Below are 13,834 nucleotides of genomic sequence, written 5' to 3'. Positions count from 1 at the left end.
GGGTTGGGGAAGCTTTCCATGCTTAGGAAAAGGCGTGTATAAATAAGCCTGCCATATCATATGTGCCTTAAGCAACTTCCTTCTGATCCAAAGCTTTCCAACCAACTTTTGCTATTTCTCGGCTTGCCGGGGTATAATCAGGAATTAATATACCATGCAATAGTCCCCAAATTTAATTTAATTACTCCCTTCCAGAGTGGATGGCTCAGTGTTAAAACATTTTAAAGGGGGACATTCCGTTTCCAAAGTGCAGGACAACAAATGGCTTTGATGGCAAGCTATATTTCTTTGGGCACAATACCTCCATCAAATAAAAGTCCCCTTTCAGCTGGCAGGCTGTAAATTCAGGCTGCTTAGCCCTTCTGAGTCCATCTATTTCTGCAACAATGCTGGGCTTTAAGAGAGAGAATATATATCCACTCCAGGGAACAGCTTCACAATTAAAACTCTACAGACACCATCACTTGAGTGGCTCAGAAGCTTTCCTGTTTATCATCCCGGCCCCCTTTCTTTTCATTCCTGAAGGTGGTGGGAACAAATTAGTGTGTTGGATAATTCTATTTGTTCCAGCAGAGTCAATTAAAAACACACACAAAGGGAATACTGGACAGGTAAACAATGGCGGAATCAGAAGCTGGATTGCACCAGCTGCACCTCCCCACCTAAAAGAACATTAACCCACCTTGTGTTGGGTCAGCGCATCAGGGATGGCTCAGTTGGTAGAGCTGGAGACTCTTAACCCCAGGGTTGCGGGTTTGAGCCCCACATTGGGCAAAAAGATTCCTGCATTGCAGGGGGCTGGACTAGATGACCCTCGTGGTCCCTTCCAGCTCTACGATTCTATTAGTCTATGCGATATTGCGGATAATTACAATAAAAACAGCACAGCACCAGCCCTTTCATTAAAAGCAGTCAGTTCCTCAAAGTCTATTGCAATAAGGAGGTCTTCAGCTGCCGGCAGAACAACAAATAAATTCTGTTTATTTTCAAAAGTGCCATGATGCTTTTGTTGTTTTAAGCGCAGCCAGTCTTTGCTCCCTGACCCATGGGGTGACGTAATCAGAGCACAAGACGACAGCTGCTGGATCAGGCCAATAGCCCATCTAGTCCAGCATTCTGTTCTCACAGTGGCCAACCAGATACCTGATATGGGAAGTCTGCAAACAGGACCTGACTGCAACAGAAGCTCTCCCGCCCCCTGTAGTTTCCAGCCACTGGTGCTCAGGAGCATGCTACCTCAAACTTCAACATCAACTTTGTTGGACTGGTCTTGTTGTTCGGATGCCTGATCATCATCTTCCAAAGCAACTACTCTGTTCCAAACTTAAAATTGGAAAGTGTAATGCTAGTGGTCAACAAAAGAGGTTTAAAGACTCTCTCAAGGCAAATCTAAAAAAAATGTAGTGTTAAGTTGTGGGTGAACATATCAGACGACACAGCGATTCTTCACAGCTCTTGTTTATTCGCAGGCCAGAAATGAACTGAATTGGAAGGGTTCAGCCAACCTGCTTATATAGAGCTCAACTACAAGGCAACAGTAACAACTTTCTGTAACTATCCAATCACTGAACATCACTTTCAATTCCTTATTTGCACATGTGGACCTGAGTGAAAACTATCTACAGTATCCCCCTGCTGGCCCAGGGTGAGAACTTCAGTACTTAACATGTAGTATAAACACCGACAACTGGGAAACACTGGCCTGCGAGCGCTCCAGTTGGAGAACAGCCTTTACCAAAGGTGTCATGGGCTTTGAAGACACTTGAACTCAGGATGAAAGGGAGAAACGTGCTAAGAGGAAGGCACGCTTGGCAAATCCACACCATGATCAACTCCTGCCCGGAAACCTATGTCCCCACTGTGGAAGGACGTGTGGATCCAGAATTGGCCTCCACAGTCACTTATGGACTCACTGTTAAGACCATGTTCATGAAAGACAATCTTATTCGGCTAAGAGTGATCGCCAAATAAGAAGAAGCTACTTCCGACAGTGGAGGCAGAACATATCCATCAGGGTTAATAGCCATTAGCTCCTCCAAGAGCTTGTCGAACCCTCTTTCAAAGCAGTCCCATGCTTTGAAGCTTCTATGTGTACAGGTGGCTCCCTGCTTCAGAAGACTCGTGGAAGACACTTAGTATAGTGATCTGGGGTGGGGAGGAGAGCTTGCACCCTCGCCTACGATGCCCTATCACACATCTTTTCTTAACATGCATCTAGAACACTCAAAGACAGTGAGATCTCCTGCAACACAGGAAGCTGCATCACAGCAAGTCAGATCACAGGTCCATCTAGCTTAGTATTGTCTACACTGGTCAGCAGCAGCTCTCCATGGTGTCTGGCGGCGTTCACTCTCAGCCCTGCTTGGGGATGCCAGAGATTGCCCTTGGGGCTTCTGCATGCAAGGCAGATGTTCTGTCGCTGAGTCATGGCCCTTAACCCCTTCTCTAAGCCATCGACGAGTAATATTAGAAAAGATAAGCAGCATTAATCCTGAACAGTAAGCTGATGGCCTGGCTAGTTCATCGTTGACAGGCAGAGAGAGAGAATGAGAGAGAGAGAGAATGAGAAAAAAACCCATGTTTTTGCTGACATGTTCACTGAAAGCTGTTATTGTTGTTATGGCACCTCCGGTTGTGAAGAGGATTCGTTCCGGAGATCCGGCCGCATCCCGAGGAATTCGCAACTGGAGGATCGCTGCTGCACATGCGCACGGTGCGGTTTAGCGCTTCTGCACATGCACGAGCGGCGAAACCCGGAAAAATACTTCCGGGTTTGCCGCTTTCACAACTCGAAGTTTATGTTACCCTCGGGTAAGCCGAGGGTCCACTATATTTAAATTTGTATACAGCCCTAACCTGAAGGTCTCCAGTTGGCTACAGCATAAAATCACAACATAAAAACACAAAATACATGATAAAAACAAAAACAGAAACAACCCAGGAAACTCTGCCTCCCCAAGAGCAATGAATTTCAATCAGCCAAAGACCTGGTTAAAGAGGAATATTTTTGCCTGGTGCCTAAAGGTGTATAATGAAGGCGCCAACTGAAGCTCCCTGGGAACAGCATTCCACAAACGGGGAGCCACTGCAGAAAAGGCCCTGTTCTCGTGTTGCCACCCTCCGGACCTCCCATGGAGGAGGCACATGAAGAATACATGGAGCAGGGACCATGTCTGCTGGCCTTAACTTAAACCTCCACACATGCTCCCTGAGATCAGAGCAACCATGCCAATGCCAGATGTTTTATAGGATCAGGAAGAATCTTATTGGGCCGCCTGCATCACCTGATCCTTGCTGAGCTGGCATTTCCTGGCCATCCAGCTATCAGGCTGATGCAGAGACAGAAAATCCCAAGAGAACCTGGGGCACAAGCGACTGGACCACTTCCAATTCTCTCGCTGTTTGGTTTTCCAGCCAACTGTGGCCTCTTCATTTCCACCAACTCAGATCCTTTAATCCTTATTCCAGATAGGTAAACGCTGAGTCATGTCCGCTCTGCCGGACTGTATAAAAACAGCCTAGTCACTTTTTATCTCTTATTCTATCTGATAAAAATGTCCCTGTTAAATATATCCCAGGGAACGTGAAATGGAGCAATAAAGATTCCGGACAACCTTGCTTCCCCAGTTTCTTTCTTTTTCAATTAAAAGCTTACAAGTTACCAGATGTTTGGCCTGCTGCACTTGCTCCTGGTCCATGCCCAGATAGGACACTCTGCCCCTTTTGAGAGAAGGGAACGGGCTACCTTATGGCTTCATCAGAGATTTACAAGGGTTTCTAGGAATTTAAGCATGCCCATCTGCATAATTAAGGAGCATCCCATTGACACTGACATCTGCTTAAGAAGCGCCTGCCATATAAATGTTGTCATCTGTCTCCTCCATCCACCCCCTGACTCCTCAAATGGAAAAAGAAGCTCCCTTGCATGTAGAAAAACTGTGCAACAGGCAGCGGGTGGTGCAATATTATGAGCCATCCTGTGTCATTTTATCTTGTGAACTGCACTGAGACCTGTGGGTATAGGGCAGTACAGTGGTACCTCGGGTTACAGACGCTTCAGGTTGAAGACGCTTCAGGTTACAGACACTGCTAACCCAGAAATAGTACCTCGGGTTAAGAAATTTGCTTCAGGATGAAAACGGAAATCATGCTCCGGCGGCCCGGTGGCCCCATTAGCTACAGTGGCGCTTCAGGTTAAGAACAGTTTCAGGTTAAGAACGGACCTCCGGAACGAATTAAGTTCTTAATCTGAGGTACCACTGTATAATCATCATCATCATCATCATCATCATCAACCCTTTCGCATTCTGAAATCATGCAGTCCAGAAATCTAGCAACTCATTTTGCCACCTTTTCTTTGTAATGTATAGGTCAACTATACATTATACATAGGGAAAAATGTGAAGTTCTGCACTTAGGCAGGAAGAACCAGATGCACAAATATAGGATAGGGGACACCTGGCTTACTAGCAGTACATGTGAAAAGGATCTAGGGGTCTTGGTGGACCACAAGCTTAACAAGGGTGATCCAGAAGAAGAAAAAGCTCATGCTGTTCTAGGCTGCATCAACCGCAGTCTAGTGTCCAGATTAAGGGATCAAGGGAAATACTAGTCCAGCTCTATTCTGCCTTGATCAGACCACACCTGGAATACTGTGTCCAGTTCTGGGCGCCACAATTTAAGTAGGACGTAGACAAGCTGGGTTATGTGCAGAGGAGGGCCTGGAAACCGAGCCTTATGAGGAGTAGTTGAAGGATCTGGGTATGTTTAGCCTGGAAAAGAGGCGAGTGATGTTGGGGATTGAATCAGTGCATTCTGCATTTATGGTACATGCTCCACCATTGAGTCATGGCCCTCACATTAGGTAGCTGACTGAAGTGGATGGATTCTGAGGACTATGCCAGTTCAGGATGCAGCTGAGTTCCATTTCTGAATGCAGAAAACTCCCTGCATGCAGACAACTAGAACACCAAGGATAAAGGTTTAGGTGCTAGCTTTTTAGAAGCCAAGTTCTTAAAAAAAATAAAAATAAATCAGCACCCACCTGCCATTTGATATGGCATGTTCCAAAATCCTATCCCCCCATCATCTGAGTTAAGTATAGATTCACTCTTTCTTTAGCCTTTCCAAATAGCTTATAAGCAGCCGGGCTAAAAATATGCCCCTTTTAGAGGCTAGCAGACTTCTTGGAAGGTTGATAGCAATAAGTGGAATCAGACAGAAGTGTGAGAATGAGATCTGCACAGAGTCCACAAGCACAGGCAACCTGCTCATTATGGGACTAAAATCAGGGTAAATCTAAATGATAATTTTTGCATACAGTATGTCATTTCACAGGGATGTTGAGTGCCCCTTACGGCAGAAGTCTTTAACGCACAAGGCAGGGAGGAAAAGAAGACCACCAACTAATCAGCCATTTCTCCCTTGTTGAACAAACAGCTTTTCCAAATTGCCTCATTAGCCAGGCAAACTTGTCTTGATTAATTGCACAGGTACTTCTTGATGACTGCATCATTACTCTGGGGAGCAGAGAATCTGTGGGGTTGGGAGGGAAGCGGCTCCTGTTACAGATACCCATCAAGGCAAAAAGCAACCTTCACAGGTGGCATTTCAAACTTTTCTCAGAAGGCACCAGAAAAGATTCTGCAAGCTCTCCAAATAGCTCAGCCTAGTTGTTGACGAGGACGGTGATATGTAGGAGATTTTGCAACCCAGCTCCTTTCCTGGGGATAACACATGCCAAGATGCATAATAATAATAATAATAATAATAATAATAATAATAATAATAATTATTATTATTATTTCTACCCCGTCCTCCCCAGCCAAGACCGGGCTCAGGGTGGCTAACACCAGATATAAAAACAATTGATTTAAATACAACATTAAAATGCAGCCTCCTTTCAGTAGAAACTCAAATCAAAAGCTTTTGGGGGATGAAAACGTCAAATCTTCACCAAGGCCAACTATCCAGACTGGTCCTACATGGGCCAGAAAAAAGCCAGGGAAGTCCCCAAATAGGAGTTCCATCACAGAAAGAGAAAGGAGAAAGGAAAGATGGGGAGGGGATCAAGTTGATTCCAAGCCAAAGGCCAGGCGGAACAACTCTGTCTTACAGGCCCTGCAGAAAGAAATCAGATCCTGCAGGGCCCTGGTCTCATGAGACTCATCAGGTGGACTCATCAGGTGGGGGGAGCTGCGCACTGTGGCTCCTCCGCACGCTGGGATTCACTGAATCATAAAATTGTAGAGTTGGAAGGGACCTCAATGGCCATCTAGGCTGGGTTGGTGCCTAGGAACAACTTGCTGCAGGACAGACCTTGAGCAGGAAATGACAGAGCACCACAGCTATGCAGCACATAATTAAACTATGGAACCCAATTCTCCAGAAGGCAGTGATGACCCCCAATCCAGATGGCTTTTAAAAGAGGATTGGACAAATTCATGGAAGAGAACCCTGGGAAGATGCTGCCAGTCAGTTCAGCTAACACTGGGCAAGATAAACGAACAACCTTCCTTGGTATGAAGCAGATTCCTATGTCTAAAGTGCAGCCGTGGGTAAATTTTGCAAACCATGGTTAGATTGGAGACAATTATCCACTCCTACAACCAATGGGGAGAGGCCATAGCTCTGTGGCGGTGCATCTGCCTTCCATGTAGAAGGTCACAGGTTTGATCCTGGGCTTCACCATATAGGGCTAGGAAAGACTCCCCGTAAGGAGCCCCTGGTCAGCCTAGACCAGAGATGGGGAATCAGTGGTCCTCCCAATATTGTTGGACTACAGCTGCCATCATGCTTGGCCATTCTGGCTGGGGTTGATGGGAGCTGGAGTTGAGCAACATGGGAAGAGCCATAGGTTCCCCATGAGGGGTGGACTTTGGACTTGAAATTTCAGCAGCGCCCTGTAAAAGCCCAGAATTCGGAGCCTCTCCATGCCTCTCACCTTCTGTTCTGCTCCATTCACTATGTCATAGTTGTGATCTCCTGCAGTGCCCCCTAGGCTTGGCGCCCAGCGTGGCAGAACCGGCCATGCTGTCCTAAATCCGTCTCTGCCAAACCGGACACAGGGAACAGTGGATTGACTTGCTAGACAGTCGTCTCCTCTCTAGTTTAATCCAATCATCCCCTTTTTATAATTTTAAAACCATTGCATATTTTTCTATCATCTGCGGACACGATGAATAATTGCTTCCTCTTTGCTTATCCACGAATCACGAGGGTTAGAATTTAGCATACAAAAAAAGTGAAAAAAGGAAGAGAGAGTTTCTTCCAGTCTTCTTCTACAGTTCTTACAGGATTCCTTGCAACAGAGAGCTACTGAGCTACAGCCCTTCCCCAGCTAGCTTGCTCTTTTCCTCCATTTGCACAGAAAAAAGGCATCAAAGAACAGCATTTCCTAAGAAACAATAGGATATATGCAGAATAGATATGGATTGTGGCTATTGTCATGTGTACCCCGGTTCCTAAACCAGCAGTGGCAGCATACTGGATACAAAGCAAACAAGAGTGTGCACACAGCTTTAGTTTCCAAGATCCTTTAGAAACTGATATGAAAAGGTGTTGTATAAGCTTGAAAGCAAAGAGATAAATAAAAGCATTCTAGGGTAGACTGCTTCTAAGCATGGAAGCTCCCTATTAGCATCATAGCAAACAGTCAGTGGGATGGAATAAGGTAATGATCCTCCCAGACTTCTAAATTTATTTTTGGATCTGCAGTGATTGACTTTCTGATGGCGGAGAGAAGAGGAGCATTTTTAGCATGTCATACTGTGTGATTGCAGAAAATATTGGGATAGGCATGTCTCTTTTCTGAAGGGGAGATTTGTTTGTGTTTGAGTCAAACTCCACCTTTGCCTCACACTCACTTTGTGGCCTTGGGAAAGTCCCTTGTCTCTCTCTCTGGTCCAGTCCGCTATCTAGGCTGCCTTCAGAATGCAATAATTCTATGAGCAAAATAATTCTCAAAAACATACCAGGAAATTTTGGTAGATTGGATTGAAGTGCTCTGCTGCCCTGGCTCAAGAACTCCACTTTGAAAACAAAACAAAAGCAGACTTTTCTTTTTTTGCAGTGAGGAAAGAGACAAGGAAAAGTGTGAGCTAAACAAATGATTAATAGAAACCACCACTTCAAAAGCAAAGTGGGATGAATACAGAATGGACACTCGTCATATAACCTCCCCACTAACATATCAGAACCAATGTGTAATAAAGACTAGAGAGAGTCTCATATCTGCATGAAGGATGATGGCTCAGTAAGCAGGTTGCTTGAATGAGTTCTGAGTCCAAACCCAGACAAATGCCACTGGGAAACATATTAGTAAAGGCTAATGTTTCACTGTTGTTTTCCACTGTTGACTTTGAGTAGAAAGATTCCATTTAGCTACCAATGGGCTCCCTTGGGTGGGGCAGGGGTGTAATAGGTAGGCTTTGCCTGGCAGGGTCTGTGGCTCCCCATCACACTTGGGGGAGACATCTTCCTGATGGTGGAAAACAACTGTTTTAGCTTTGTAGCATGAGTAAGACTAACAAATCAACAGCCTGTCTGTACCAGGTGACTTTGGAAAGACTGCCCTGAATCAGAATGAAGAGAGAGAGTCTCATTGTCATATTTCACAGGGGAGGCAGTGATATCGGTCGAGGGTACCAGGAATCTGGTTGCAATCTGAGCGATGCCTGGCTTTGCAAAGAAGATACCTGGGCACCTCTCTTGGATTTCCATGCATCTGAGTGCCTGGTGTCCCGGCATCCTTTGCATGGCTGCAAAGGATCTTGGGAGACGCACCTTCCGATGTGCAGTGCAGCTGCATGGGGCAGCAAACTGCTGGGGCCTCCACTCCCCATTCCACCACAGTCCTTGCAGTAGTCAATGTCGAGCAGCTTAAGCTCCTGTGCAAATTTGATGGGTGCTTCTTGCTTCCAAATGAGCATGGATCACTGGATGCTGAGTGGTGCTTCGAAAAAGAGCACTGCCTCCTATCTGTAGCATGACCCTGCCAGGCAGATTAGGGGAAGGGTGGTAGTTCGGTGCTTTGCATGCAGAAGGTCCCTGGTTCAATCCCCAGCACCTCCTGGTGGGAAGCCTTGGAGAGCCACTGCCAGCCAGCTAGGTGTACCAATGGTCTGACATGGGGTAAGGCAGCTGCTTTCTTTTGGGACTGACTGTGGCTCAGTGGCAGAGCCAGATTCAGTCCCTGGCATCTCCGGGTAGGACTGGCAAAGGCTGCCTACCTGGAACCCCAGAGAACCTCTTCTATTTAATATAGACATTGCTGAGCTCAGTGGACTAATGGGTCTGATTCTCCTACGAAGCGCCTAGGATGAGATTGGCAGTGAGTGTTTGGATGCCACTTGAGTCATATGATAAGCATGGTTTAAAATTTGCATTTTCAGTCAATTAGTTGACAAGTACCAGTATTCTGTAGTATGGCTACTTTTCTGCTTGTATGGCTCATTGCAACATGAGAAAATTCTATATAACTTTGTACGATTATTTATGTCCGTGTGGGACATTGTTACTATGGGATATCAATATACTTTTTTAATATACAAGCAGTTGGGTCTTGGTGATGATTGTGTTTTCTCACTTGCAGGTGGACAGAAACGTTTCAAATAGGGAAATTAAATAGAGAATTGTCCTCTTCTCATCTAGCCTCTGAGCAACTATATTCTGTGGGGTCAAAACAACAACAGCCCTGAAAGGGAGGCCACTGCTAGCTTAATTGGACAGGTGGAGTGGCAAGGCCAAAGCTTAATGATAATAAGAAGCTATCCAGAGCTATCTAATGGGATTCAAGGTTTACTGGATGGCCCACATTGGCTGATAGTTATCCCCACTGCCAGCCTATTTTATTTTTAAAGGAACCTAGAAAAGTAGACTAAAAAGGTTGTAAAGTTCACCCTTGAGGAGCAACTGGAATTCACAATTTATTAATCACATTGCTGGATCACCCTTCCTCTAAAGGAGCTCAGGGCAATGTACAATAAAACATTTTTTTTTAAAGTATCATAAATAAGACGTAACAGTAAGCAGCATACTTTGAAATATCTATCTATAAAGTCTGGACCATTGAAACACACCACATATAAAAATATAAAAGTGAAGACAGATGCAATGTAAGAGGAGAAGACAGATGTCATGTAAAGGAGAACTCACATCTCATGAACATCGCACAAGAGAAGTCAAGGTGCCTCACTTACCGAAAGACAGCACGAAAAAGAAAGGCAGCCAGCAGAGGATGAAAACCCCGACAACGATCGCAAGAGTTTTGGCTGCTTTCTTCTCCCTGGAGAACTTCAAGAGGCGCACTGAGAGAGAGCTCCTGAAGGTGTGCCCTTTGCCCTTGGTGCTGGCGGCCAGGGAGTCCTCGAGGACACTGCGGCAGTGGATCCTGAGCACCACTTCCATGGACTTCCCACGCTCTTTCTTGACCCCGGCCTCCAAGCTCTTAGTGGTCCTCCTTGCCACCACGTAGATGTTGAAGTACATCACCAGGATGACCATGAGTGGCAAGTAGAAGGAGAAGAGCGAAGAGAAGATGGCGTAGCCTGGCTCCATCGTGATGCTGCAGGTTTCGTCGTTTTCGGGCGGCTCCTCCTTCCAGCCCAAGAGGGGCCCAATGGAGATGACCATGGAAGAGAGCCAGACCACCACTAGGATGATGACCGCCTTCTTCTCGGTCATAATGGTGGGGTACTTGAGCGAGTATTTGACCCCGATGTACCGATCCACAGAGATGATGCACAGGCTCATGATGGAGGCGGTACAGCAGAGGACGTCTACCGCCGCCCAGATGTCGCAGAAGATGCGGCCAAAGATCCACAGGTCCAGAACTTCCAAGGTGGCTGAGAAGGGCAGGACAGTGGTGCTGAGCAGCAGGTCAGCGATGGCCAAGTTGATGATGAAGTAGTTGGTCACAGTCTGCAACTGACGGTTGCAGGCTACTGAGAGGATGACCAGGATATTGCCCACGATGGCCGAGAGGATGAAGAGGGCGAGGAAGACCCCCACGCCCACCGACTGCAAGGTCAACCTCAGTGCCAAGGAGGTGCTGTTGTCGGGGTCAACACCCCCCCCTGCCCAGGACCCGTTGACCCCCTCGGCTTCTTCTCCCGTGTGGTTCCCATTCAAGCTGGCATTAATCCGGTCAGGGAAAGTCATTCTTTTTCAAAAGGGGCCAGTCTCCATGGGAGATGGGTTGAGCGTGATGGAGGTGCCTAGGAGATGAGCAACAGGCATGGCTCACTCTCTCCCTGGTACCATCCCCAGAATCACCTATAATGATTTTGAACTCCACACTCCCAAGAGAGAGAAAAAAAGTCTCTCTCTTTGCACACGAGGAGTTTCCTCCCACTTATATCTCTCCTCCTCTGCAATCCTTTTTTTTTTTTACACCATCGTTTCCTGCAAAGGTGGACCTCTATCCACGTCACTGCACGCCACCAGGGATGCTATTGTGTCCCTACTCTTCTCACTTCTTGCACACACACATGAGCAGCAAAATCATCTTGCAAAGGTGCTGGATCTCAAGGAACCCGCTTTCTCTCTCTCTCTCTCTCTCTCTCTCCCGGCAATGCTGCGCGGGCTACCTCTTTCACCTCCCTCCCTCCCTTCCCCCTCTCACCTCTCTGTCCATCAGGTGTGTTTGTGTGTGTGGCCCCTGAGCTGTCCCCTTCGTCCTCAGCCACCTCCTCCACTCAGTAATAAGATAAAAAAGTATTTGACGTTCCTCCTTGCACCTCTCCAACGCACGCGCGCGTTTGCAAAAGTCCCTTGTAAAAAGGCTGAGCAGCAACAACCCCTGTACGCGGGGGTGCGGGGGTGCGAATAAAAAATAAAACAGAAAATTGGGACCGGGGGTGAGAAGGCAGAAAATCACTCCTTTAAATAACTCCTTTCGGCCCCCCGCTTGTTTCCCCCATCGAGGGTCCTTCATCCAGGAAGATGCGTTGGCTGCGGAGGCTTTGGGAAGAAGGACCGAGCTGGGCGCAAGCGTCGCGTCGTCGTCAGTGTCCAGAGCCGGCTGCTTGACAGTTTCCCGGACATCCTTCCAGCTTGTCGGTCCAGAGGATGCGACGCAGGAGCGCGGAGGGAGAGAAAAGGGGAACGGCGGGGAAGACGTTGCCGGTGCCTCTGCAGCTAAATCCGAGCCCCCTCCAATCGGAGCGGGAGAGAAGTGACGGTTGGGGAGCCAGAGGAGCAAAAGTAGGCTGCGTCCGGGCGCGCAAACTTTGCGCTGGGATGCTTTGCGCGCTCGGCGTCTCCCGGTTTGTCAATCTCTCTCCCTCTCCCTCTCTCTCTGCAGCGAGATCTACGGCGCAGCAGCAGCGAAATCCAGCAAGTCGCCCTCCTCAACTCCTCCTAGAGGGCTTGTGGCATCCTTCTGCCGGCGTAGGGTGGCCGGAGGGGCTGGCTCTGCAAGTTTGGCAGCGAGGGTGGGTGGCCAACCGCGCGCAGGAGAGGCGGGAGGGAGGCAAAGGAAAGACTCCTCTTAATTTTTAAAAAAGAGGGACGGAGCGCGCGGGGGGCGGTGGGATAACGCGCTGGGTCGTGGGTGGTGGGTGGGAGGGAGGCCCTTAAAGATATATATATATATATTTATGTACCGAAAATAGCTTCATTGAAGGATTTCCATTTCCTGGGCGAGGCGACCGAGAGACGCTAGAGAGCAGCAAAGGGCTGGTCGACGGCGCTGCCGCTAACGCTAATGCGCTTCTGGTCCATTGCAAAGCCTTCGGTGTTTATTAGAGAAGCCGTTATTCTGGGATGATCACCTCGGCGGGGCTCCCTGCAACCTGTTTGATTTGCTTTACGTGGGAGGAAGCCGGCCGATTTAAGCCTTACGGCTCCTGTGCTTACAGTTTTTTAAAGGGCGTAAGTGCATGTCCAAAGGCAGATCTTGTGCGTGGGTTCTGCTTGATGCCAAACCCACCGTTGAACGCTGTTCCCGGGGCATCCAGACGGTCGTGTGAACATGTGCTGGAGAGTCACGAACGGCTGGTTTGCTTGTTTACCTGGGACTTTCTGATCCTCTCCTTCAACTGACTTCAGCCTGCGATTCAGATTTCAATGTGACAAAGGACTGCAATGTGATGGTGACCACACAGAGGTCTGCGCCCCACATTGCCCAAACATTTTCTTTTACCCTGTGCAATGACTCATTGTGATCAATGGATCTTATTTCCACGTAAACATATTTCATTTTATTTATATCTTGCCCTTTCTCCGCTTGAAGGATCCCTAGATTTGGATGGAGTGCTTAGAGACCCAAGTCATCTAGTCCCAAGACCAGTCTGGGTTGGGGAGGCCAGAAGGACCATTTGGCTCAAGCTCAAAGGGTGCCTCAGAGCTAGACACTTTTCAAATTTTTGGCACTTGTTTTATTTATTTTATTTATATTCCACCTTTCCTCCAAGGAACTGAAGGTGGTATGTGTACATGGTTCTCTTCCTCCCCATTTTATGCTCACAACAACCTTGTGAGGTAGGTTAGGGGGAGAGAAAGTGGCTGAGGTCACCCAAGTGAGTTCCATGGCTTAAGTGGAGATTTGAACCCAGGTCCCCACCAGTTTGATAAGTTTCTCAACTTGTTTTTTTGTGCATCAGACCAAATGGTGGAACGCTCTCTCAGTTTGGAGCTGCAAATTTAAACAAATGAGAGCTGCGCTTTGCTAAAAGGCATTCTTTTTTTATTTTATTTTTTGCTAATTGATATAGATTTTGTCATATGCTTAATGTCAGCTGTGACGCTGCACGAAAGCAATATTCCCCCTCAATAATTAGTGCAGTTGCACAGGAAAGGCTAGAAAAGCATATGTTAAATTGTATATGGGGGG

At 47.3% G+C, this 13,834-nt stretch overlaps 1 protein-coding gene across 1 annotated transcript in view; it reads right to left on the bottom strand.

Moving 5' to 3' along the window:
- ADRA1D (adrenoceptor alpha 1D) overlaps positions 1–12,512 on the bottom strand; it is a 64,267-nt gene extending 51,755 nt beyond the window's left edge. Inside the window, exon 1 of the mRNA XM_083571480.1 lies at positions 10,200–12,512. Within this exon, the coding sequence (XP_083427606.1) occupies positions 10,200–11,160 (961 nt within the window). The 5' untranslated portion in view covers positions 11,161–12,512. The remainder of the gene's footprint in view (positions 1–10,199) is intronic.
- Between the last annotated feature and the right edge of the window lie 1,322 nt (positions 12,513–13,834).

This window comes from Podarcis filfolensis (genome assembly GCF_964270895.1).
Source record: "Podarcis filfolensis genome assembly, chromosome: 9".
Classification (NCBI taxonomy): Eukaryota; Metazoa; Chordata; class Lepidosauria; order Squamata; family Lacertidae; genus Podarcis; species Podarcis filfolensis.
This window is presented reverse-complemented; position numbering and strand designations above follow the sequence as displayed.